Source organism: Polistes dominula, unplaced genomic scaffold (genome assembly GCF_049000335.1).
Source record: "Polistes dominula isolate Pdom_NZ unplaced genomic scaffold, Pdom_raw_medaka contig_25, whole genome shotgun sequence".
In the NCBI taxonomy this organism is placed as follows: Eukaryota; Metazoa; Arthropoda; class Insecta; order Hymenoptera; family Vespidae; genus Polistes; species Polistes dominula.
Genome location: NW_028301094.1, coordinates 503,610 through 531,341, shown reverse-complemented (window position 1 = coordinate 531,341; position 27,732 = coordinate 503,610). Strand labels below are relative to the sequence as shown.

The window sequence follows — 27,732 nt, the reverse complement described above, 5'->3', positions numbered from 1 at the left end:
TACGTAACGGTCCTTTCTTCAATGGATTCAAGACGTTCCAGTTAAGCGGTCACGTATTTCATTTAAATTAAACCACGATTTATTCCTAAGCCCCCTTTTTTTCGGTTATTTATTTATTTATTATTCCTTTTGTCGATTTTTTACAGTCTAGGACTTTACCATAGTTTGTTACAATATCCTTTTTTTCTTTTTTTTTTTTTTGAACTTGAACTTTCCTTCCAATTTGTTTTTTTTTTTTTTTTTAATGACCAATACACGCATTTACACTCAAGTACGTATTTTATATTCGACGATGTAATAAAAAAAAACCAAAAAGAAAAAAAAAACGTAGAAACAAATATAAATGGTCGATCCGTCGAATCGATTTATAACCAGTGAAAAAGCAACAATTTCTCTTGACTTTTCGAGTGCACAACGTGTAATATTTCTTTCTTTCTTTTTTTTCTTTCTCTTTGTGACATAATTAAAATGAATATGACGTATACGTTTTGTTTATTGCTCGAATACCCAATTTACTCTACAACTAAATTTTCCTACGTTGTTTTAATATATATTAGTCATTAAAAAATCTCGTCAATTTGTTCCTAACGATTTTATAATATATCGTATAGCTTGAAAACTTTCCATTTCTTGGCAACATTCCAACGAGTACTTTTAACCTACTCCCACCCTCCTCCACCCTTCTCTTTTTATATATATATTTTTTTTTCTTCAAGACAAGCCCATAACGATATTTACTGGAATAAAAAAGTAGAACCTCTTGATCGGTTCTACTTTCATCCTAGGTTGCACGGTTTTCCTTTTTAATCCAAGACTCGGTCGAGTAGAAGAAGCCTTTCATAGAAAAATTTTCAAATCGAGGATACTTTCTTCGATAGGAAAATGGGTGGGGGTTAAAGAAAGGGTAAGGGTAAGGGTAAGGGTAAGGGTGAGAAGTTTAGTATGAGAAAAAAACTTTGGACGGTCATGCATTATTAATGAGAGTAATACTTCTTTGAAAAGATATCGTAATATGGTGGGGGATGGGTATGGTGCCCATCTTAAAAAAAATTTTACTCTCCCTTATGTAGTGGTCCTACGAAGACCTACTACCATCCCTTAAGTATACAAAAGAAGAACGATGTGAGAAATTACGTGTTATAATATCGGACACTATAACCACCACCACCACCACCACCATCACCAACCATTCTTTCTTACATTTTATCGTTCTTCTTATTCTTCTTCAGTGATATAAATTATTTCGTAATATTTTTATGGGACTTGATAACGTTTACAATATTTATCGTCTTATTATTTTATATTTGGAGAAAATAATTGTTTTAAATAATAACGTGTAATGTTATTGAGAAATGAAATGATTTTATTTATCTGTACGTACATTGAAAAATTAATTGAATGATATTTTTATTAATAGTTAACGTTTAGAAATATGATATATCTATTATATATATATGTTATATCGAATGAAACACAATAGTCAAATAAATATTGAAAATAAATATAGATCGTTTTGTTTGATTGAATAATTTGAAGTAACTATGTTTCAATCAATATTTTTATTGGGAATACAGAATTGATTTGATAATTTATGACAATAAAAATATATGTTAGTACAAGTAAAAGAAATTGATAAAAAAAAATGAAATATTACGATAATTATACTTATTTAGTATTTTTCTTTTAAAATGTATATAAATCGTATACAAATTTTCTTTATATTTCATATAAATTTATTTTAAGTAGAATTTATTTGACATAAAATCAATTACGTAATTAAAATATATTTTTTAGTTAATTAGTACGTGTTTGCCATTCATTTTTCTTTATATTGCATAGAACGTAAAAAAAAAGAATTTTCTCTCATTTTCTGTATGCATAAATATGCGGTATATGTGTGTGCAATAAATTCATTTGAAATCAAATAAATACAATGGTATTTAAAATAAATATATATATATAGAAAAATTATTACGCTTTTACCTTTTTCTTCGTTAGATTGTACAAAGCGTATAAAAAAAAAATAGCGTGTGTGCGTGAACTCGTGATTAATTTATTTGATCGTGCATTACGGTGTATTAAAAAAATGAGACCCAAAGAGATATACGACGAAATGAAATTGAATTAAAAAAAAAAAAAAATTCATTAAGTAAATAATAAAATAATAGGGTAAATAAGAATTTTGTGAAGAGAAAAATAAGTAAGGGTATCGGTATGCAGGTCGTGATAGGCCGAGAGTAGGGAGAAGTATTTAATACGATGGCGATTACCCGCGTCACTGTCGTTGACAGATTATATGCGGTCGAAACATGTCAGCTTTAAATTGATCACCCGTTATACTTGTATGAATATATATATATATATATAGAGATGAGTTAGTAAGGTAGTGTTTGTTGGTAAGACGAAACATCAATGACTACGACGACGAAGACATTGTTATCTTGTAACCCTCGACATAGGCTTAGACTCACAACCATGATTCAAGGGACCTCTCTTAAATTCTTCAACTTTTATTGATGATAACACTATGTTGACATTTGATTAATTTTATACATTCTATCAAAATTTAAATTATCTAATTTTATTAGAATTTAAATTTAAAAAATATGATAATTTGTTCAAGTTTTATTTCAATGATTTTTAGATTTGACGATTGAAAGAGTTTAGATTTTCTAATTTCTAATAGTAACTTGTGTTAACATGCTTATGAGAAATAATATTAGCATGTTAATAATTACACGAATGCATAAAATATTTGTCAACGATGTAAACATGGTTTAAGGATTAAATATGTAAATTTAGTTATTTGCAATGATATAATTTATGTATGGAAGAATGTTGAATAATTTATCTACGCCTATGGAGAAGTTAGTTAACGTGATTATAATTACACGGATACATAGATAGATGATACCTGTGTCATGGTGAGAAGGGTTGTAAGATGGTCGTGTATGGGTAACTATAGTTAGAGTAGAGGAATGACGATTAATGGTTGTGATGGTTTCGAAATCAATTATACTACTGATACACCCACAAGGTTCGAGTTAACGGCAAAGCTATCCAGTTCGTTTAACAACTAACTATCTAACAATAAGTGCTAATTTCAATCGATTGTTCGTAAAGCTTATTAGTTATTACATTGTTATTGACAATTATTGAACGAATATATCATCCTGACTGATTGAAGTGATTGAAGTGATTGAAGAAAGGGAAAATCCAAATTCGATTTCACCAAGTTATATGCCGAACCCAATATTAATTTAGTTACGAATTTTTACTTTTCAATTAGATCAATATATAAATAATTTCATTTTTTAAAATTATTAATTTAATTCTAATAATGCGCGCCTGTTGATATGCAACCCTGCAGACACACTTTGAAAATGTTGCTTGCGAGTGCCATCTACTGGGACGGAATGATTTTCCAGTCAAAACTGTTTATACACGCGTGTATTACGGGTTGCCTATCTTTCGGGCAACATTTTCAAAGTGTGTCTGGAGGGTTGCACTCTTACAGGCGCGCATTAATAATAAAACACTTTAAAAAATATTTACAAATCAAATATTCTTATAAATAATGATAAAAATTGAAGTCTAATATTGTTTTTAATGTATGCATATTTTTAGGATAATATTTAATATTTTATATGAAATATAAAAATAAAAAATCATGTGTGCAGGTCACACGTGTATTATTGAAAGAAACAAGATGGGGTTATTTGAAGTGTATGATATAAAAATGTGAAAGATATCTTACCAACTATAGTGACGAGTATCAAAAGAGCCAATATGGTGGCCCTTAGTAGTACCCAGGGATTTGTAAAATCGAAATTGTCGATTGTCGCATTAGCTGCTGCACTGACGTTTTCCTCCATTCTGAGACGAGGAGTATAGAAATTCGGTTTCTCGAGCGGTCATCAACGACCGCTGGTCATCATCTTTTCGCTATACGCATCATGATCGGCTTATCGAAAATCGATTCGATCTTTAAAGTCGATATACTTTTTATTTCAATTGTCAAAATTGTGTCAATGTTCTATTATCATCGATAGTTTATTAAGATTCGTTGAATTGTTTGAAATCTTATCGATTATGACTTCCATCTTGTATATTTTCCTTTTGCTTTCTTCGATATCTGAAAAATTAGAAAAGAACAAATATTTTTTAAAACAATTTTTTTTTATAATAATTGTTATAAATAATAATAATAATAATAATAATTAAGAAATGTTTGAAATGAGTGTATTATAAAATATTTCAAGTCACGTTAAACGTGAAAAATATAAAAAGAAAATAAATAGAGTACCATTTTTAATATCGATCAAGTGTCCAAAGGGAAGGACTCTTTTAAAAAGCAGCCAACCATAAAAGTGGAACACAAACAAAGAGAAAGACAAAGAATGAGAAGAAAGGACAAAAAGTATCATTGAGGAGAGGAGAGAGAGAGAGAGAGAGAGAGAAGTTAAAAAAGCGAGAAACAGAAAGACAAAGGGACAATTTTCGAGTACTCCTTGTGGCTATCATTATCGATGGATGTGCTTTGTTAAAGATAAGTGCCAAGTCGTTTATTAAAAAAAAAAAAAAAAACCCGATTATTTATTACGAATCACGTAGCAATAATTATTCTTCCTTTTTTTTTATACTATTTTTCAATTACTATAAAACATTGATAAATAATAAATAATTTCTTATTAACCCTTTGAGTGGTGAATACTTTTAACTAAAATGTCTTGTAAAAACGGAATAATTGATTAATAATCAATTATATTTAATAATTTAATTAATTAATATAAACGTTACATTATTTTATTTTAATATTATTAAACGCTAATATATGCGTCCATAGCACTCTGAAGGGTTAATTAGAAATATTTAATAAATTGTTATGAATGAAAAGTCTTCATTTTTATTATGCATTTCTTTTTCTCACTTTATCTCTCTTTTTCTTTTTTTGATATGCATGAATTAGTATATAAAGGTATATATATATATATATATATATATATATATATATATATATATATATATATACACAGTGGAGTATATCTTATTTTCTCAGGATTCTCTGGTTCGTCGAAATGGTGATGATTTACATGAAGTTCATGCATATATCTACTTAAAGGAACGTACTTATACCATCAAAACGAGAGCTTCGAAGCTATTTGGGTCATGGTGAAGTAATGGGTAAATATTAGGCTGAAAAGTTTCACGGTGAAACGAGGGGTGGGGGTTAGAAAAAAATAGAACAAAAATACGAAAAGATAAGAGAAAAAAGAAAAAGGTAAAGTGACTTTGGAAAAAAAGAATAAAAAGTAAAAAATAAAGTAAGAATGGAATGAAGGACACAGGGAGAGAAAGAGAAATAGGACGAACGAGAGTGAGACAAAAAATGAGGAAAAGTAGAAAAGAAAAAAGAACAAATAGAATTCGTGATAGATGAGAAAAATGTGAAGTAATGTCCTAAATATAATTTGAAAGATTTAATAAAAAATAAAACCAAAAAAAAAAAATTAGAAAAACCCTACTGTTCATTTGATTAATAAAAAATGAAATTAAAATTAAATTATTTGCTATCCAAGGATCATATTTTTTATGAGCTAAAAATTAAGCCCCCCCTGCTCTTAAACAAACTTCGTGTTGGTTATTTCTATTTTTATTTTTTTATTTTTCATTAATTATCTTTTTAAACAATATCGAATTATTCATTTGTCTGTTTCTCATTCGTGGCAAGGAAGAGAGAACAATAAAACGATAAAAAAGAAAGGAAAAGAGAGACAGGATCATGGATAGGTACTACCACGGTTTATAATTTATGATCGTTTTTTCTCGTTATCTCCCCTCTTATTTTTTTTAAACTGTACTAAAAACAAACACACACACACACACACATACATATACACAGCTTAATCAGATACATATATATTTATAATGTTTTGCAAATGAACGTTATTAACGTTATAATGACTAACAGACAATTCAACTGTGAGATATAAGATTTATCACATGCATATAACTTGCATCCCCAACACACACACACACACACATATATATGTATCTTTTCATTTTTTAAAAGGAAGAATATTTTTGTTGAATTTTGATGCGATGCACTTTTAAGATTTAGAAGATCGTAAAATCGTGGAATTTTATTATCATCGTAATTATAATCATCATGATAATAATAATAATAATAATAATCAACGTTATCATCAATGTTCTCACGTATCCGTTTTAATTTCATGCTCTTTTATCTACCTAAGCTCGATCATGTTACGAAAGCCACGAAAGCTTCCACATATGATATGAAGTATTCCGATCATTTGCAATTACTGGAACGAATTGGCATTTAAATGTCGATAAATTTCGATGTTCAATGTGTTTCGATATTATATCCTGTCGATGATAGCTGGATTCGATAATGTGTCGTATTATATAATATAATATACGGGATAAATCAACGGATATTAATTTTATTCGATTAAATAAATGTACCGTAAATATATTTCGCGATATTTTTCTTTTTGAAATAAATTTCATTCTACGATTCCCTTAGTCGTAGACACATATATATTTTTTTTTTTTCAAGTAACTAACATCAATCAAATGATTGACATTTTTACTTTTAATTATATTTGCAAATTATTCTAAGTAAACCCTGACGCAACCTGGACGCAATTCTCCTAATGCGAAAATTATTTCATTGATTTTTATTCTTTTTTTTTCTTATGATGATACTAAATTAGGGGTCGGCAACCTTTTGAGTTGGAAGAGCCAAATATTACAATTAACAAAATTTCAAAGTTTTTAATGAGCCACTTACAATTGTTTCTTCTTGCCAACAATAAATAGTACTCGCATAAATAAAGTTTTTTGATTAAAAAAAAAAAAACTAATCTATTTATTCATCAGTGCCTAATCCTCGTGTTAATCGATTCAGAACAATTTTTACGTGTTTTTGAACTCTTTTAACTAAAGAGCCGTAGCTTCAAATCCAAAGAGCGCCAAAATCAGTTTGCCGACCCCTGTACTAAATGATAATTAATAATAATAATAATAATAAATATAATAACGGTAACGATTTATTAATAACGATGCTAATTGTTGTAACGATCACGATTGTTACAATAAAATTCTACTTTAAATTTCAACTCTATTTCGTTCGTTTTCACGAATGTGAATTTAAGTCTTATTAGAATGAAATTTTCACGAGAGCTTTCAAGTTATTTTCTAGTATTCCAATAATATAAGAGAGAGAGAGAGAGAGAGAGAGAGAGAGAGAGAGAGAGAGAGTAAAAAAAAAACGAAAGAATAAAATGAAGAATATATTTGAGATTGTTAAAAGTTAAACAAAAAATAATATTTTGCAGGAAATTTAATAGGACGAAAAAAAAAAACCATGGTCTTAACATTTGGCCGATGATATCGTGTTTCGTGTAATTAAGAATTTTTCATAGTGTATTTGAAAAATAAAATAAAATAAAATCAATAAAATATTCAATGAATAAAATGAACATAAAAGAAGACATTAAAATAAACGAGTGTACGTTTTTTTTTCTGTTGTGGTTTTATGTCTTAAAAAAAAAAAAAAAATAGACAAAGATAAAAATGATAATAATAAAAATAAGAAATATTAAGATAATATCTTGCAAGACTAATTACAATTTCAGACTGGCTTATGCCAAGTTACATTTAATAAGTGGTCATTATAACCTTTCCCGAAGGAACAATCTCATAGCTCGAGGGTTTAAATCGTTAAACAGATTTATTCAAGTTCTACAGAATACTCTATACTTTATCCTTTTTGCTGTATAATAACGGTATTAAAATTAACGTAAATACGAATAACCCCGACATTCTATTTTCAGATTTACTCAAAGTTCTGTATCATAAAGTTTCATCAGTATTACTAAAAATTGCACTTTACTTGTTCTTCTAAAAAAAAAAAAAACATAAAAAAGTGAAAGTAAAAGTAAAAGAGAGAGAGAGAGAGAGAGAGAGAGAGAGAGAGAGAAATAATAAGAAACAAAGAAAATTAAAGATTGAAAAAGATGATGATAACCAACGCGTGTTCTAATTTTCCACTTATTGGACACTCAGCAAAAGTGGGATCGTTAGAATCAACCTGGTGCATGAAAAAGCCGAAAGAAAAAGTTAAAGAGAGAGAGAGAGAGAGAGAGAGAGAAACGAAATGGTTTCATTGTACCGGATCGATACGACGCGACTGAGAAAAGCCCTTTTTGGAGGAATCTACTTGAGCTCGATCGACCCTTTAATCCAACCGAAAACTGGTATACACCTAAAGAATACCAATTCGATTTTCTATTTCTCTCCTATCCTTTTCTCTTTTTATCACTTAGTCCGTCTTCTTTCTTAGTGTATGGCACTCGGTAAAACCCGACTTTGAAATCTTTTGGGAAAGGAAGAAAAGAAGAAAGAAAAAAAAAAAAAAGACGAGAGAATAGCAGATAGGATAATCGAGAAAATAGTAGGCAAGAAAGGTTAGACGAAATAGTAGATGAAAAGAAGAACGTAGAAGAGAGAGACTTCTTCACTTCGAGGAGTCAAAGGTGAATCAATAATACGAACGTATCACCGAAAGATTTTTCTTTTGCGATAGATAGATGGGTTATATCCCTACGTTAAAAAGAACTCCCTTTGTGAGACAACTATTTGTCTGAGAAAAAAAGAAAATGATGAAAACGTTTCTAAGAAGATTATCATTTTTATCGTGAATTTTTTTCATTTATTTTTCACTATTTTATTTCTTAAGAAAGTCACTCGAAGAAGATGAAGAATTGGATATGCGAATGAAAAGTTGTCAGAATCGATAATTGGCAGAATGAATTTGTGAAATTCGGAATACTTAAAGGACTAATTAGAAGACGGACGAACCAACCTGGACAAATTTGAAGATAGCATTTTCGTGACAATCCCCCTATGCAATAGAAAAAGATGGAAATAAGATAGGAGAAAGTGAGATAAGCAAAATGCAGAGTTGGAATCGTTGAAATACTTCTAACAAGGAGATCCTATTGAAGCTTCTTCCAACGATCCCTCGATCCCTCGATGGATATTGGATTTCCTCGGAATTTCAGAATTTCATCATATGCTTTTGTCTTTAGATTCAACCGCACAATATCCGGATTGTTTGCTTCGATATATCGTTTCATGCAAAGCGCCGTTCCGTATTTTCAGGAAATCAAACGCTTTATGCCAACCGTTCCTCCATTTTCTTTCCTACTTCGTAAATCTTACCGAAAAGAGAAAATGGAGATAGAAATAGCAGAAATATGAGAGATTCCTATACGTTTCATCGCAAAATAATATTGATAGACGGTAAATAAATGAACAAATAAGAAAGATTAAATATGGGATCAATGATAAATATCATAAATATCATTTTATACCTTTAACACAACATTGTCAAAGATTAATCAAATATTCTAAATAACTAAGAAAAAAAAAACAATTTTAAGTTTGTATCTCGATAATGATTAGATTTAAAATTTACATTTTATTTGTTTCCTTCGAAAGTTTTACTCACGAACAAATTCAAAATCTCGTTAAGAAGTTATTGTCAATTTTCTCTTTCACTCCTTTTTTTATATTTTATTAGAAAATTTGTCTTTGAAAAGTATAAAGCTAAAGTTATGTTTTCGTAATTGTTGTCAACCCACGTGTGTAAAGGTAATTTTAAATCATTCAGAGAGTTGTTACGACATAAGTAACAGGGTCTCGAGAAACGTACGACACAAGAAATACATATTTTAATGTTTTCTTTATGAAGGGATAGAGCGAGGAATAAAAAAAGAAGGGAGGATAAGATAGTCCTCGATGAATATGCAAGCGACAGCATTTTTCACAATTTCGGTCTTTCCATTCTGACTACAACAGTGAAATTTCCATCCTTGACGTACAACCCACGACGCTAATGTTAAATCGTCTTTTCTTGCTCGATGATGCTAATCTCTCTAGGGACTTTCAAAAGCTAACCTCTGTCACAATGTCCTTTCTTATACTGTTTTAAGATTCACTTTCTTGTCTCGTGAAATAATCCATTGTATCTTTAAACCTTTTTAAGAAGTTAATTATTTTTCTGACTTTTTTTTTTTTTATTTGTATCATTTGCATTGCTGCGATATTTTTGTTAAATATGTCGCATCGAGTTTGTGGGTAATAAATAGAAATATGTAAAGCACGATGTTAGTCGTGAATAAATAAAAAAAATGTTGAATTTGTGGCACGTAGATATGAAAAAAAAAACAAGGTTAAAAAAAACATTCAATGAACGAGTAAAAGCCAGCCAGTGGGATATGATCTCACAGACCGATTTTGGACTCTAGAGGAAACCTTTATTTTAAATCAAATTCGTGCTGACTATTTCGCTGTCTCTCTCTCTCTCTCTCTCTCTCTCTCTTTCTCGTGCTTTTTCACGACTTTACCAGGATTCTGGACTCTTCCCTTTGGGAAATATAGTAGCATATTTCGACGAATGTTCACCATTAAAAGGATAACGAATATTACGTGGCTCGGTGGTCCTTATTGATACAGTTAACGCCCACGTCATACTTGCTTGACCACGCGAAAATGGCCAATTTCAAAATGTACTAAATAATTACTAAACAAGTTTCTGTGTTTAAATATTAATTAATCTCGTAATTTGATCTTTTATTCTTTTAAAAATACTCTCGCTCGAATAACTTTTTTCTCTTATTTATGATAAAATTATACACGATCGATACACTTGCAATTATTAGATTTATACATTTCTCAGAAGGATTAAAATAAAAATTGATAATCGATCAACTTGTTTTTTTACAACGTTTATTTTTAACTTTCTAATAAACGTAATTTGAACAATCTTTCTTTAATATATATAAATTACGTGTCACGTTGTTTGTCCACAATGGACTTCTAAACTACTGAACCGATTTTAATCAAATTTTACACACTGTGTGCAGTTTCATCCAACTTGAAAGATAGATCAATTTATAATCGCAATATTATTTTAATAATCGTGAATTATTTATTATGAGTGTGTATCGGACTGATTGTGAGCCACAGCAATGCGTGACGGGACACCCCTATTTTAATTTAAATAAAATTCATCCATTCTTTTTATTTTATATTTTTATTATAAATAGTTCTTGTAACATGACGCTAGAGAATAAAGTTTATGTTATTAGTTTCTCTAAACTTATTGGTAACGTGTTAGCTTCATTTCGTTTTAGTATAATAGAAGGTTAGCATGAGATTCAGTATAAACAAGTAGATATATATACGTACAAGTTTACTTAACGAATTGTCTCATGAGAATTCACTATGATTCTAACAACTAATTACTGTATAAAGTCTCGGACCATAGTCGTATTTCTAAAAATTCTCTTAAAGAAATTAAAAAGATAATTAATTATTTATAAATATATATTGCGAAAGAGAGATAGAGAGAGAGAGAGAGAGAGAGAGAGAGAGAGAGAGAGAAAAGGGAAATTGTCTATAAGATCTTTTTTCGAATTTACTTTCCTCTTTATTTATTTTTCCTCCAGGACGAATTTTCTTTTTTTCTTTCTCTTTTTTATTTTTATTTTTTTATTTGGGTTTGTTTGGCATGGTTATCTTGGTATATCGGTTTACGCTTGGGGATTTAGACTGCTTCAACAACTGTCCGATATTTTTTCTTTTAAATATTTATTCTTCAAGATATATCTTTGTTAAGGAATTATTATTTAAGCTTGTTATTACGTAATAACGAGACTATTATAATAATAATCTTAAGTAAAGTAAAGTTAGATCGATATTATGTATAAAAAAGAACAAATAAATTGATATCAGAGATTATTTGGTTGAACTTTCCTTTTTTTTTTTTCTAGGGACTTAGCCGTCTATGTTTATTTTGTCTTCAATCTAAAATCATGAAATGAAGCTTTGAAAGTTCCTTTCTTTTCTCATTTAGCAATGTCGACAGGCAAAGTACTGTATTACATTGTAAAATGTTCGTTCACTGTACAAAGAGAGACAAATGTGTTAGTTCTATTCAATGATCTGGTTTTACAGAGTTACGAGATCTCTTAGGTGACGCATGTTCGCCACTGAATCAAGTGTTTCTTGTTTCCACGACGTTGCTTTATCGTAACCAAGAAAAGGGAAGCTGTATAAAGAGATAGAGGAAGGGGTGAGAGAGAGGGTGGGTTTTGTGTGCTACAATAATCGATGCGTTGAAACACCAAAGACTTTACTACCAATCGACGAAGAGGAATAGTAAATAAGTTTCAGTAAACTTAAGCTGATGATGTGTGTTACATACTCACTTCATTTGTGAATAAATTCATCAAAAATACTAATTTGTAATAATTATTTCAATAAAATACATCTATTGGGAATGTATTTGAAATAGAAAATGATGAGATTATTAGCATAATTAATCGTGTTATGTTAGAGATAGAATGACTTTATTGAAATCCAATAATATGAGTAGTATAACCATGGAATTATAAATACCATTATGAACATCATTGATAAGTGAAGGTTATATAGTAGTGGGAGTGTATTTAAGCTTTGCCTAAAACCCCCCATTGATAAGGATTTCAACGATCCGATGCGGTCACGAACTCTCCAATTTGATTTAAGAGCAAACTTCAACACCAATATCTTTGATACCTTCTACGAAATAGCAATTGGTTAGGTAAATCATTCTGAGAAGGCTCGAAGTTTACTTTACTAAGTAGAATAATGAAGGAGTGTAATATATATATATATATACACATACACATACAACTATTTCACAAAAGAGAGAAACATAGTGGCGGTTAGAAAGTGACAGATCGAGTTGATGCAACAAGTAAGGAAGAATAACTGGCAAAGCTTCAGGAATAACAGCCAAAGGTAACTTGTCAATGCCAAGGGCTCGAAAAGTGAAGCTTTGTAGAGTAGTAAGCAGCTTGTCTGAAAACAGGGAAAGAGAGAAAGAGAGATAGAGATGGAATAACCTAAGAGAACCGACCATTAACAGTTGACTACTTCTACTTCAAACCTGGAGGCGTTCACTCGGAGTAACACCAACCCCAAAGTGACTCAACATTTCACCAAATTTTCATTTACTTTTACTCTCGCTCTTATCGATACACACTTAGTTAACAATGCTAATCCTATTATAAATTTTGAACTCTTTAATCATCTACGGTTAACTAGAAATGATTTCTATTATTTATTTATGATCAAATTCCTATGCAGTAAACTTCATGAATACAAAAGTAGAGATGTATTATAATATAATAATTTTATAAATATTTTATAAATAAAATATTAAATCACATGCATGAAATAATCCAATGAGATCGATGGAATGATATTACAACCATAAATAGATCCAAAAATGAAATAGATCAATGGAGTTAGTGGTGGTTTCACGTAGTAGCAATGTCAACAAGTAGTATAGATCAATGAAGAGTCTGACAACTAGTGGTAAATGCCCGATATTCCATAAATTCGTACCAAGTAGCGTTCACTTATGTATCCAATGGTGCAATATCATACAACTATAATATATGGTTTCATGGGTTCAAGGTGACAGAAATCAATAAAATTGCAAATATCTAGCAAATAATGGTAGTGGTGTATTAATATCAAAAAGCAACATTATACAACACAAATGATTTATAGACAAATATCATCTTATGTACATATGCATATACTAATTCTCACGCACATACACACACACACACACACACACACACACACACACACACACACACACACACACACATGATACAAATATGAAAGATCGTGAAAGTATTAGTACCAGTTGAAGTAGTACGAATAAATATTTAAACAACCAAGTAAGCTTATTATATTTTAATTATATTAGTGATAATAAAAAAAGAACTTGTGTGACCAAAGATAAAAATATTTCTTTTAGATTGAAAAATAATAAACGGTTATAACGTTAGTTCGATTAAATTCGAGCTTTTCGAAATGGTCGAATGGAAATAAACGATGTTACATTTTTATCGAAGTAATCTCTCGTAATTGAATCCAACGTGTATTACACGCACAAAATTTACTACTAAAGTAGTTGGGTTTTAACAGCTTCGGTACTTGCAATGAAAGGCGAGACTTGCGAGGAATTTGCGCAAGTGAGAAAGATAGATAGATAGATAAAGGGAAAAAAGAAAGGGAGAGAAAGAGAGAGAGAGAACAGATTCGAAGTGAGATCGAACTGGGATACGGTGTGCTTTACAGGTGGTCGCTATAACCTTTTCCTTCTCTCACATATGCGAGAGTAGAATGAAAATGAAGGTCGTTTTACCTTTACATCGCGCGTGCCTCAGTCCCCCACCGACATTTTCCTTTTTTTTTTTCCTCCACTTTCGTTCCCATTTTATTCGTCTCTGAAAACCCCAACAGGGGACAAAAAAAAAGGAAAAACCATTTGAACGTACTTTTTTTTTTTTACAAGAAAAAAGAAGAGAAATGAGAGGAGGGCTGAGTAAAGTCAAATTCAAATTTGCTTTCTCTCTCTCTCTCTCTCTTTCTCTACTCTTTTTTTCTTTATTTATTTTTGCATTTTTGTTCTTTTTCTTTTGGTGAGGAAAATAAGGAAGATTTGGAAGCAATGTCATTAGACCTGTCGTCCTCGGTGATCGTACTCCGATAAGTTCACGTAATCCAATTCCCCGACATCAATGCCAAGCTTGGTTTCGAAAGCTAAGTACGAGAATCCTCTTGGATCCCAACGCGAAGTTACACTCAACCCTCGCCATTTGCATTGCCATTCGATTTTGAGAGAACTCTTCAAATATACCAAACATCTACATATAGGTATGTGTGTGGGTTGCTATGTTCCTATATATATATATGTACATATGTATCAATATCATCCTAATCTTTGCAAGCTAATTTTCATAATGAGGTTTAGTAATTGTTCGTAGAATGTTTTTAAATAAATGTTAATCTGTTTGTTATTTAATCAGATTTTTTATGAAACTAATAATGAAATTCTAAAATTGTGATACATTTGATGAACCTAATCTGATCTAATGCTATGTTATATGTTTATTAACTGTCGGATATGACGTAAGTAAAAGTACAGTAAAGCAATGCGTTTACGAGCTCGTTTCGGGTTAAACCACTCGAGAGGACAGTATCGAGCGAAAGGGGTTCTCTTTCTCCGATCCTAATCCTAATCTAGAGATCGGGTTAGCTTTCGATAGCTAAACGTAATCTTTCCAACCGGTAGAAGCCATTTGATGATCGATCGAACGACCTCGAAAGCTTTCTCTCTCCCTATCTCTGTCTCTCTCTCTCTGTTTTCTTCCTCTTTCTCTCTCTCTCTCTCTATCTCAGATTCGTGGTGCTTATAAATTGTGCATAATAGTTATAAGGTCACGTCAGAAAATTGGAAGGAGAATATAAAAGTTTGTTATCTTGGTATAATTTTAACTAAATTAACTACTTTTATTTTTTTCTCTTTTTTTTTATTTTTTTATAAGATTTTTCCCTTCACTCACTCATTTTTATTCTACCAACGTATAAACGCGTTGTCCAACTTCGTTTTTGATTTTTTATTTTTTTTTAAATCATTAAAACTTTTAAATATATTCATAAAATATAATAAGATGATGAGACTTTTAGTTAATAGTTTCGAAAAATTCTTTTAATCGTTCCATCGCAAATAAGATTATTTATTGTAATTATAAAATTTCAATCGAAGAAGAACACAATTTTACTTTTAAAAGGTAAACCATTGATTGATAATTTATCATTAAGAAAAGACAAGTGACTATCCTAGTCTTAGGGGTACATTCTCAGAATATATGTGCCCATAATTATGAAAGTGGTCTAACTAAGTCAAAATTAATACAAAAAAAAATGAGTTTATCAGTTATTACACACCACATTATTTGAAACTAAATAAATTCAATGTAATTTGAAAACGATATTATCAAAAATGAATCGTTAGATAATGTTTGTTATTCCAATATTATATAGAATTCATACAGTGTTCAATTATAAATCTTGAAATATCTCGAAACAAGAGAAACATGACTTAGACCACTTTCATAATTATAGGCACATATTATTATTATTATTATTATTATTACTATTATTATAAATAAATTTCGATGAGAGAGAGATTTATGAATAAAAATAATCGATAATAATATTTTCTTTAACGAGAAACATAGATTTTCCGCATCTTGATATTTCAATACCTTAACTCAGATCAGAATTATTAGGAATAAGTGGATCTCGTTATCGAAGAAATGAAAAAAAAAAAAAAAAAAAAACTGAATGAATGAAGTAAGAAGGAATATTCGAATTTGTCGAGTGGTAAACGTTAATAAAAACGTTAATAAAAGCATCGCAAATATAATATCAAGCATAACTATTATCCATTAACGAAAGTATGCTTCTTGTAAGTGGAATTTTTCAGGTGGTTGTACAAAGATAAATTAGATAGTTAAAAAAAAAGGAAAAAGTAATTGAAGATTAATCAATTTCAATTAAATGGAACTCATTTTTTTTGTCATGATTCAAATAAAAAAAAGGAAAAACTAGAAAAAAGGGATTTTCTTTCTTTGAAAGAGACATCGTTGTCTCGTTTCTCATTAAAAGACTAGTCCGAGCATAGGTTTTTTTTTTCTTTTTTTTCTTTTAAGATTAGAGCTTGGAAAAATAAAAATAAAATAAAAAGAAGAAAAAAATAAGCTCGTGGATGATGTTTTTTTCTCCCCCAATGCGTGGCATAACCTCGACCGTCCGTCCGTCCGTCCGTCCAACCGATAAGCTTTGAGCTTTTAAAAGAGAAGCTCGACGATGTGAACAATATTTTTTTCACCGACCTAATCGTGTCACACTGACGATCGAAAAAAAATAAAAAGAAAAAAAAAAAAAAATGACAAGCCTCTCTATCCTCCCAAAGGGCGGCCAGATTTACTGGATTATTTTGCGCGAAATATTTCGTTGTTCAACTAATAAATCGATAATCGTTTAATTGATCGAAATGTTAATAAACAAAACAAAAATTGGTCTAATTATCTTTTCTCAATAATTTCATCTCAATTTTAACACAAATTACTTTAGAAGTTTATTTTTTTGTTATTATTTTTTAAAAGATTGCTAATTTCAAGCTTCCATCTTAAACACACACATACACACACACACACAGCCCCATGTGTGTTTCCATGCAATTTAACAAATACTTTTTATAATAATTTATTAACTTGATTACACTTTTAATGATGCATTCATTCAAACAATTTTACATTTGTGAACAGAAGATCATCTTTAAAAGGCAAAGTGTTGGTACAAATTCTGGGTTCAATGTGGTCAATGATCTTCGGTCATTGAATTTGAAATCGAAATGATTTAAAAAAGATAAATAAAGAGGACAAAAAATATGCGTATGGGAGGTTTGGTTATATCGTAAACGACGGCCATAGACCGGTACTTCGCGTCGTGGAGCATGAACTCATTCCCCAGGGCAACCTCTTCGTTCTGCTTCGACGGCTTGATGGATGCAAAGTAGTTTGTTGCGCAGCTGGTTCATCCGCATGTAACGACGCCAGATATAGGGACGTTATAGTGACAGAGAGAGAGAGAGAGAGAGAAAAAGAGAGAGAGAACATTAGTATATCGTATCCTAGCATACTTAACGCGTTTCATTCCACTTACTCAGAATTTCTATCTAGTTCAAGTAATTCCTCGACATTATCGATAAGCGATCTTTGAACATTTTCTTTTTTTTTTTTGCTTTTCTTTTCTTTTCTTTTCTTTTTTGGAATAAATTTGTAAGCTGATCATCTCATCGATACACTTTAATGTACAAAATTTGACTCAAAATTTATTACATTGCTACATATTTTATCAAAGAATATTTGCCGAATTAAATTGAAAAGAAATAGTCAATTATACAGTCTTATATTTTCACTGAATATAACAAACTATTGTAATTATATAAAAAGAAAAATTAATATAAAACTAAGAAGAGAGAAATAAGGGAATTTTTGTAAACTATTAGGTGGTTCGGAAAGTCGTTTCATTTTTTGCTGACACAATAATGGCATTAGTTGATGCAAACCGATAAATAATAAAACATGAGATCTATGAGAGCTTAAATTGATCAAATTCAACTATTTATGACCACTTGAAAGGTTTAGGTTTAACCTCGAAACAAAAATTATCTTCATTTTTACAAAAGATAAACGAAACGACTAACCACCTAAATCTCCGAACCATCTAATAAATGCGTAATAAAATCAAATGAATGAGATTGTAATGAAATTTTTGATGAAAATGAATGAACGTTAGATATCTTGGCATATCCATAGTGATGATCTCCATTGTTACAAGTTAAAGGCTGATCTCAGGATGTTAAGCGTCCCACGTCAAGTGGGAAACATCGGAATGGCCGTAACGTGTAACCGGAAAGCTGATGGTAAGTAATAGCCGTCGTATAGGTCGATCTATCGTCGTAACCAGCTACCTCTCGAATGCACGCACACACGTACGTGAATGCAGTTCTACTTGCCCTTTACGGGTACATATGACCAGTAGAAATTATCAATAGATCCTAGTAGTGTTAGGATCACGTTCCTGTTACTGTGATATGCGAGTAATTGTACGTTGCGTTAAACGATCCTGTCGAGATTCTAATAAGTTCACCATGATTCATTTCATTTGTTTAATATCTCTTATCAACATTTTTCATTGAAATAAATTTATACGAATATAATATGTATAATGTTTCACATCGATTGTTTTATTCATTTTATTTTCATTCAATAATGTTTAGATTTTATTTAATTACGAATTAGGATAGGTTGTACTGGATTTGTTGTTATGATTCAACGTAAGACAAATTTCATGAGCATGTATATTTATAGTTTACTGTAATCTCATTTGCAATAGAGTATTTATTTCATTAATTTTAAATAGATCATAGTATAAGAGTAAATGGTATTCTGGATAAAAAAATAAAATACAAAATTGTATGGATACCTTAATCAAATCAATTGATTGAAAGAAATGTTGTTTATTGATACACAAGGATTATATGTATAATTAAAAACAATCGATATAAAGATTGAAATAATATGTATACGAGTAAGATCAATTTCACGAGTTCATATTTGTGCATCGATTGTTATTTTCAATTTCTCTTTGTTCCCATATGGAATTATTTATTCAACATTTTCTTTTCGACATTTCATTTTAATTCTTTGATTTTACAATAAATTTATTATTGTTTAATTAATATTGCATTTATGGAAGGTTATTAAACAATCGTATTACGTGGATTGATTAATAGCAATCTGACCGAATTAGTAAATCGATGAAATTTTATTCATTTTTACCTGTCTTATTTATTCAATGCTGCATTCGAGTATTTAATAGAATTTGAACAGTAAAAATGAAACAAATGTTTCTCTTTTATTTTTTTTTATTTTTTTATTTTTTTATTTTTTATTTTCTGGGTACCTTCATCTACGGTTAACGAGATCGACATGGATGATATCCTTTTTCCTTCTTCATGTCCTCCCATTTCTCGAAAGCTCGTAAAACAAAAATGAGTAAAGCATCATCCTCGCTTTTACACACTAAGTACACGCCTGTTTTTAATTTCAGACCTACCTTCAAACAAAATTCCATTCTTTTCCTGACATTCTGAACATTACACAGAATAAAAAAAATCAAGAAAACGAAATAAAAATAAACTACACACACACACACACACATATATATATATATATATATATATATATAACGAAACAGAAAGAAAGAAAGAAGGAAAGAGAGCTAATTTTATAAATAAATATTTTTAATTACTTCGAAATGTTCGTTTGTATTTCGTTGAACTTGTGAACGAGAACGTTTAGTTTATTTCGGTGGAGAATGTTTGCCGACAAAAATTCATTAACGGTTAAAAGGGTAAAAGCTTTTTGACGTCATTATGGATATAACAAACGATGTTTTAACAAACAAACCAAAAAATTAACTAAAAGAGATATAGAAATGGTGGTGGATTGTGCATGAGAATAACAATATAAATGTACGATTGTATTCAGCATTAAAAGTATTATGCGCAAGTTTGGTGGTGCCTTGCTGCACTTTATGGGATTTCCCACCTTTTTTTTTTCATATACCGTTGTGTTTAAAGGTCTGAAAAGTATAAGAGTAAATGGTAGTCTGGATAAAAGAATAAAATACAAAATTGTATGGATACCTTATCGAATCAATTGAATGAAAGAAATGTTGTTTATAATATTCGTATGATAAGGTAAAATGTTAAGATCACTGTAAACTAGCTGATAACGATTTACCGATACGATATTGTATGATAACAAAACACGTACAATCCTGATTCTAACACAAATACACCATGAATATTCCTACAGCGTCGCAGTAATGTCATTCCGCTCGTTAATCCTACGATTCGATAAATCTTACTCATCTATCATTCGATCTGTCTCTCACTCTCTCTCTCTCTCTCTCTCTCTCTCTCTCTCTCTCTCCTATGTAAATCGAAAACTCGAGGAAATTCCACCCCACCCAGCCCTCGCCCCTCGCCCAAAAATTCACCTATCTTTCGGTTTTATCGTTCGTTCTACATTTTTTATTTAACTTTGATTAAAACACAAACAGAAAACAAAAAAGGAACAACAATAGCTCGTGTCATAATATATTTTTGATTATTTGATAATTTATTAGTTCAAAGTTGAATAATAATTGAATGCATCGGATGCATTCTCAAGTTTGAAATGATTAAAACGCGTTGTGACATTGAAATCAATGTAAAAGAGAAAAGTTTGTATATTTTTGCATTCATATTACACATCAACATGATACACATCCATAAATACATGGAATATATGCGTTTACAGGATAGACCTGTTACAATGATGTTTTTCCATCGTTCAAGGACGTCATCGATAGAAACAAAAGCGTATTTTCTAACATGGCTAAAAGCGCGTTCTAAATAACGGGCCAGTGGCTTTAACATTTGCTGCTATTAATAAAACTCTCCCTACTCTTTATCGTTAATGGCAAGAGTACGGGGTGCAAATAGCATGGAGGATAACAAGAGGGAACCCGCAACATTATTCATTGATCCTAACAACGACGATGAAACGACGCGAGTTTTTTTTTCTTCTTCTTCTTTCTCCTTCGTCTTCCTTTCTTTTTTTTTTTTTTTTTTAGCCACCCTCGAATCTTCCGAGACGAAGTAATGGGGAAGAACATTTTAGAATTGATTGCGAGATTATGAGAACGAAATACGGAACAAAGAATTCTTTTTTTTTTTTTTTTTTTGAAGTGAAAACTTCTGTAGAATGGGTGTGATTTGAACAAAATGTAACGGAGCGGTGGGAAACGATGAAACGGCCAAGATACTAAATAAGATGAGAAAATGAGATGATTCGTAATAGGATATTGTAAATTGTGATTCAAGTGTCTCTCGATCGAAAATTAACGCCAAACAGTTATGTGAAAATCTGCAGAAAGAAAATATTTGGGAAGTTTCAAAGAGTTTTCAAGAAACTCAGTTTTTTAAAGGTTTCACTTCTAACACGTGTGATCTGCACACATATTATTTTATTTATTTTTAATTAAAATCATTTCAAATTAAACTTATATTGCACGAAACACAATTCCAGTAATGAAAAAATAATTCAAAAGACAAAAAAAAATGAAAAATGGTTTTTGAGTGCTTTTAAAATTATTTCTTTCGAGTTCAAATTAATAAGCACTTTATTATAATGAAAATGTAAACAGGAAAAAAGTCTAATTCGAAACTTGGATCATTTTTCTCACCCTCATTTGATTATTGGATGATGAATAACACAAAAAAAGAAAAGGTTTGACAGTGTTTCCCCACCGAACTACCATTGCTTTTTCAAATAAATGATTATACAGTGCAAACTTTTTTCATTTGCGTACCCTGACGCAACCCTGACACAACCCTGTCGCGTTATATAGACAAATGAACCCTCTCTCTCTCTCACACACACACACGCACTTTATTTTTATTTTTATATTCTTTTTTGATTCACAATCGTTCTCGTCTCCATCGTGCTTTATCGCAGACTCGTTGACAGTATTTGATACTGAAAGTGAAAGAAAGAGAGAGAGAGAGAGACAAGTGAATACAGTTTTTCTCACGTTCACTGCAATTACGATAACGAGTCGATTCTAATACGAGAGAGAGAGAAAGAGAGAGGGTGACGGATTTAATTAAATTTCTGATCAATCATTTGCAATAACGCGTGTGTTCCATTAACGAATCGTATCAAAAACTCACGTTCGCAAAGTTTCAACTTAGAAAATAAATTTTTCTACTAACATAAAACGAACTATAAATTATATACATAACGTTTCTCTACTAACACATAGTTCTCCTTCCTCAATCTTCAATCACGTCGTAAACGTAGATACATAAAATTCTTTTCACGTAAAAGCCATATATGCAACGAGTAGTATGAAATACATTTTTATATAATAATAAATATTCTTTAAATATTTTCAAGTGAAAAGATAGAAGAATATAAATAAATCATCGAGAACAAAAGCAAATGTAAGAAATTCGATGAAGAAAAAAGAAAAAAAAAGGACAAAAATTAATTGAAAGAACGTCGATAAAAAAAAAAAAAAAAGAAAATAAAAAAAGATAATAAAATATTCCATTTTCTATCGACACTTTAGAATTTTGTATTATCCAGAAGGAATATTTATTACGACGTAATGGGTAAAAAGCAGTTTAGCAGAACGATTTGAATTGGGATAAATCTGTCGTTTACACACACACACACACACACACACACACATACACACACAAACTCAGGAGGGTGGTTTGCTTCGTTTATGTCCAAGAACGGGCAAATATTCCACACGTCATGTCATATATCATTCCCAGCGACTTAACGCAAGCTACCAAGCAAAATCGCTCTCTTGAAATAGAGAAACAGAGCTTGGCAGTAGTGGGTTTAGGTTTAAGAAGGTGGAAGAGGATACGTAGGAAGAAAGAAACCTAGTAGACGTCTTTCCAACCATCGTCCAATCCTTGACGATACTACATTCGAATGGATAAGAAAATGAGTTGGAATGTCGCAAAGGACGATTCGCAATTTTCTTACAATTTTCTCTCTCATCACGTTACTTCCATTCCGTCTATGTTTCTATTTATTGCATAGAATTGCATAGAAAAAGAAATAGAAAATATCCAAGTGAATATCCAAGGACGAGATAGTAGAATATTTTACTGTGAAATCTAACATCAGCTAATACAAACGCGAGATATTTCTTCTTCTTTATCTATCCATTTTTCTATCTTCTCTTTCTATCGTTCTCACTTTCCAGTCGTCCAATTGAGAAGTTGAAATGAACGCCTAGCAGCCAAGCCCAGCAAAGAGATATGATTTCTATAAGGAAAAGATAAAGATAAAGAGAAAGATGATATAGTAGTGAAATAGATACAAAATGAAAGATAGAAAAAGTCAATTCAGCTTCATTGGATTCGTTATTATTCGTTCGAGATGCTCGATGAAGTTAGACAGATGGTGACTTGCAATAGCAAACGTCACAACAAATGCAATTTGCGACAACTTTCAAAAGTATTATATACTCTCTTTGAAAACTTCGATAAATCTTCTTTGTATTTCTTTATAATTTTTCATATTTTCTTCATTTTTATTATTATTATTATTATTATTCTTTTTTTGGTTTGTTTGTTTCTTCAAAAGGATCTTCCTAACGATACAGATACCTTTTAGATTTTTTTTCAAACCTAATTACTGTTGCAAATGGTAATGGAAGTTGAACGATACAAACAGTGTTTCTTACCTTTTTATATATTTTTGTATATAATTATAACCATCATTACTTTCTTTAGCGATTTTTTACGCAATTACGTTTTGTTTTTATCCTATTTTTTATTCCATTTTTATAACTCAAGTGTGTAATAAACGTGGCGCAAGTGTTAAGGTTTTTTTTTTTATCGTTGATTAATTTTATTAATTGTTTTATTTTATCTGCGGTATAATCGTAAAATTATCTTTCACGTTAAGAAAAGTAATGAAGCAATCACTCTAACTTATTTGTTTCAATCCTAACTACCTCTCTCTCTCTCTCTCTCTCTCTCTTTCTCGTTTTAACTCGATAGTTCGAAGAATCACTTTGCAAACGATGTTCATTAATATTTAAGACATTTCACCGATTAACCTTCTTCTATTCGTCGAAAAAGCCACGAACGAAGAAGCTTAATCATTTCTCAAACTTGAAACTTGATCATCACTTATTGAGAATCACTTTTCTTCTTTGGTGACGTTAACTATCAATTATTAAAATACCCTGTTGAACAAAACTGATTGGGTATCTGGTTAACTTCTATGCATCACTCATACCAATACTCATCCAATCGATTTAAACATTCTTGATAACGATAAAATGTTCGTTCGTACAATTTTATTCATCATTTTAAACATATTTCTATCGCTAAATTATTCTATACAAGAATAATGAAAATTCATTCGTCAAATTTTGTTTCTTTTTTTTTTATATAAAAATGATTGAAATTCTCATTCGTCAGAGGTTGCGTTATTTTTCAACATTTTGTTCTCGAGTACCTATTTTTCTGACCAAAATTTTTCGAATAAAGCTATGCATACAAATATGCGACGTATCCTGTCGCATTCGTGTTTTTTATTTATTTTTTTTTTATATTTTTTTTCCTCGTGAAAATAACTAAAACACCAAGGATAAAATTTTTCGTTGATTTTTTCCCCCCCCCTATATTTTATATGAACACATAACATATATATGATAAAAAGTAAAGCCAAGTAAACGTCTTTCAGGTCAGGTATCAAACAATCCTCCGACTTGACTGAGAAAGCGTACTTAAAAGATTTACGGGATTGCGAAAACGTAAAAATGATAATGAAAAAGCGTATCGTTTGAGAATATCAGCCAAACTGACGCCATTGTTTCTACTAGACTTTATAACGTTTCATTATACTCACACACGCGGCATATATAAAAGAGAAAATAGATGTACATGTACGACGATATGAAGTTGGGTGTCATTTAATACAGAACACTTTCTCATATTAATTACCAATTTATTTTTTATTAAATAATTCTATAAAAGAGAATAAATGAACATTATTATTTATCACAAGATTATTAGTTTCCTATAATTAATTTAATCTTACTTATCTTAATATATATATAAATTACGTATCACGTTGTTTGTTTGCAATTGACTCCTAAACTACTCAACAATTTTTAATCAAATTTTGCACACTGTGTGCAGTTTTATCCAACTTGAAAGATAGGATTGTTTATAATCTCAATTTATAATCGCAATATTAGGTAATTCGTTGACTTAAAGACGTGTGTATCGGACTGATTGTAAGCCACAGAATCGCGTGGCGGGGCACCCCTAATAAAATATACAGAAAAGAACTGAATATTAGTTTTTCGTCTACATCTTCGACACTTAAAATTCTGTCTGTCTGTTAAAAACATGTCAAACGATTTATGAAAAGCTAAAAACGTTTAAAATTTTGATTACAAGAAATTTGATAAAGAAAATATGTAACATAAGAGTAAAGTGAAACGTATTATCTCTCTTTCTCTCTCTCTTTCTCTTGTGCTATTATCAGTTTGAGATATCACGTCTAACTTGTAACACGTTCACAAATATATCCCTTTTAAGTGGTATCATCGATCTTATTGTCAGCTTGCTACGAGATTTCTTCATCAATTTCGATTCTGATCGATCTTGCCTTTATCCTCTTCGATATTTTTCTTTTCTATAGACATTACATATCACGCAACCCTACCAACAACGTCATATTATCACAACCCTCCACGCAACTATAACTCTCTCTCTCTTTTTTCATGGATTCGTCTTTTGGAAGGAAAAGCTTTTGCCTTCCAAAAAAAAAAAAGCCTGACTTCTTCCTTTTTCTCTTCTTTATTTTCTTTTTTTTTACTGCTTATATAAAACTCACCCTTGCGAATTTAGAAACGTAAATCGGCTGTACGTCTACTTTGTCGAAAAATTCGATTTCAAATTCCTTCTCACCTTGAATAAAAACGTTTTCAAATCTTTAAGAATTCATTAAATGTGGGTTTATTTTTTTTTTTTTTCATACAAATAACCATGTAATAAATAATAGAACAGTCATCTTTTAAATTTACGAATCGTAGAAATTGCGGACATTTTATTCAAACATGTACATGAATAAACAAATGTAATTAAATGAAAAATATATGGATGAATGAAATTGATTGATTTTTGGTAAAAAAGAAAAAGAAAACATGGTGTTTGAAATCGACGTGTATAGTTTTAATCTGAGAGATGGATTTAGGAGTGTTCTCGTAATTAAAGTTCAAAGTTCATTAAAGGTTGTCGGCAGTTTAGGAAGTAGTGATAGAACGACTTTCGTCTTTGAAAGTTCTTACACTTCGTCAGTATAAAGTAGGGGGGACTTAAAAGTCTCATCTTCCCTTCGTCTCCAAAGAGTCTCTCTTCTAGATCCCGACAATATCCGTCCTTGGTTGTAGTCTTCGAACTCGTCGTGTTAATGGTAGCCGCTCGATATTGGTAGGAAAGACCCTAAAAGAACGCTGGATTACGATTGCCACACGGTTCAGCTTAAAACGTTTCCTTTCCTTTCCTTTACTTTACTTTACTCTACTTTACTTTACTTTACTTTACTTTACTTTTTTTTTTCGACTTTCTTTATCTTGACGTGAAACAGTACAAAATATATAGATGCTATTATTGGATGTCTTGAAAATTCATTGCTAAAAAGACAATACCTGTTTTTTTCAAAAGAATCCATTGATAGAGTTCTACCTTTTTTTTTTTTTTATCCAACTTTAAACAGAAACGTTTACCTTCGCACCTTCTATTTATTTCGCTTAATTAAAAAGTACAATTCGATAAATAAACGACAGTTGTTGTATATTCGCATATTAATCACAAAATTAGATAATACTCCTCTTCTTCTTTATTTGGTATAAAATAGAATGCAAAATAAATTGCGTAGAGAATGCAAAATTAATTTTTTCTTTTTTAAAGAGATATACCGAATTATTTAAAAAAGAAAAAAAACAATTTCACATTTACATATTTGAAAGATTTAACTGTAAAATAAGGTATATAATATTTTGAAGGAATATTTATATCATCCTTACGATTTAAATCTTGAAATTCATTGATGACACGAGTGTTCCTGGTAGATAAACCGAAAATGAATAACGTTTTTCTTTTCATATATCTTTCTCTCTCTCTCTCTCTCTCTCTCTTGATTTTTTTTTTTTTATTCTTTCTCGTTAAACGATATAATTTCACAAATGCAATTTATTATTTCGCCTATATATACGTTGAAAATTTCTCGTGAGATTTATTATGTACGCGTAATACGGTTTATACGCAGATTTTATGTATAAATGTGCACATATATATATCCGTGTATACCTGTATGCATGTCTATATATGAAATATCTATATCTATATATATACATGTGTGTTATATAAAGGAGCATATTTATAATGTATAAAGCAATCTACATATACCAACGTAATACACGTATGTATTTACATCTTGTTTAAATACCGAACATAGCCCTCCGCCGTGAGGTAATTAAATTTCATTCCGTTATCGGTAGGAAACTTTAACACGTAATTCCGCGGTCTGTTGGAAGCCAGTTTCCTAAATATTTCTACCACTT

At 30.4% G+C, this 27,732-nt stretch overlaps 1 protein-coding gene across 7 annotated transcripts in view; it reads right to left on the bottom strand.

The window, feature by feature from the left end:
- The window catches only part of 5-HT1 (serotonin receptor), a 92,556-nt gene that overhangs the window by 51,272 nt on the left and 13,552 nt on the right, over window positions 1–27,732 (bottom strand). For 6 of the 7 annotated variants that reach the window (XM_089176483.1, XM_015332095.2, XM_089176481.1 and 3 more), the window contains one exon: window positions 3,758–4,135. In XM_089176483.1, coding sequence (XP_089032609.1) covers window positions 3,758–3,875 — 118 coding nt within the window. In that variant the 5' untranslated portion in view covers window positions 3,876–4,135. Of the gene's footprint in view, window positions 1–3,757; window positions 4,136–14,302; window positions 14,321–27,732 lie in introns of those variants that run through there. The other variant, XM_089176479.1, reaches the window with a different exon arrangement.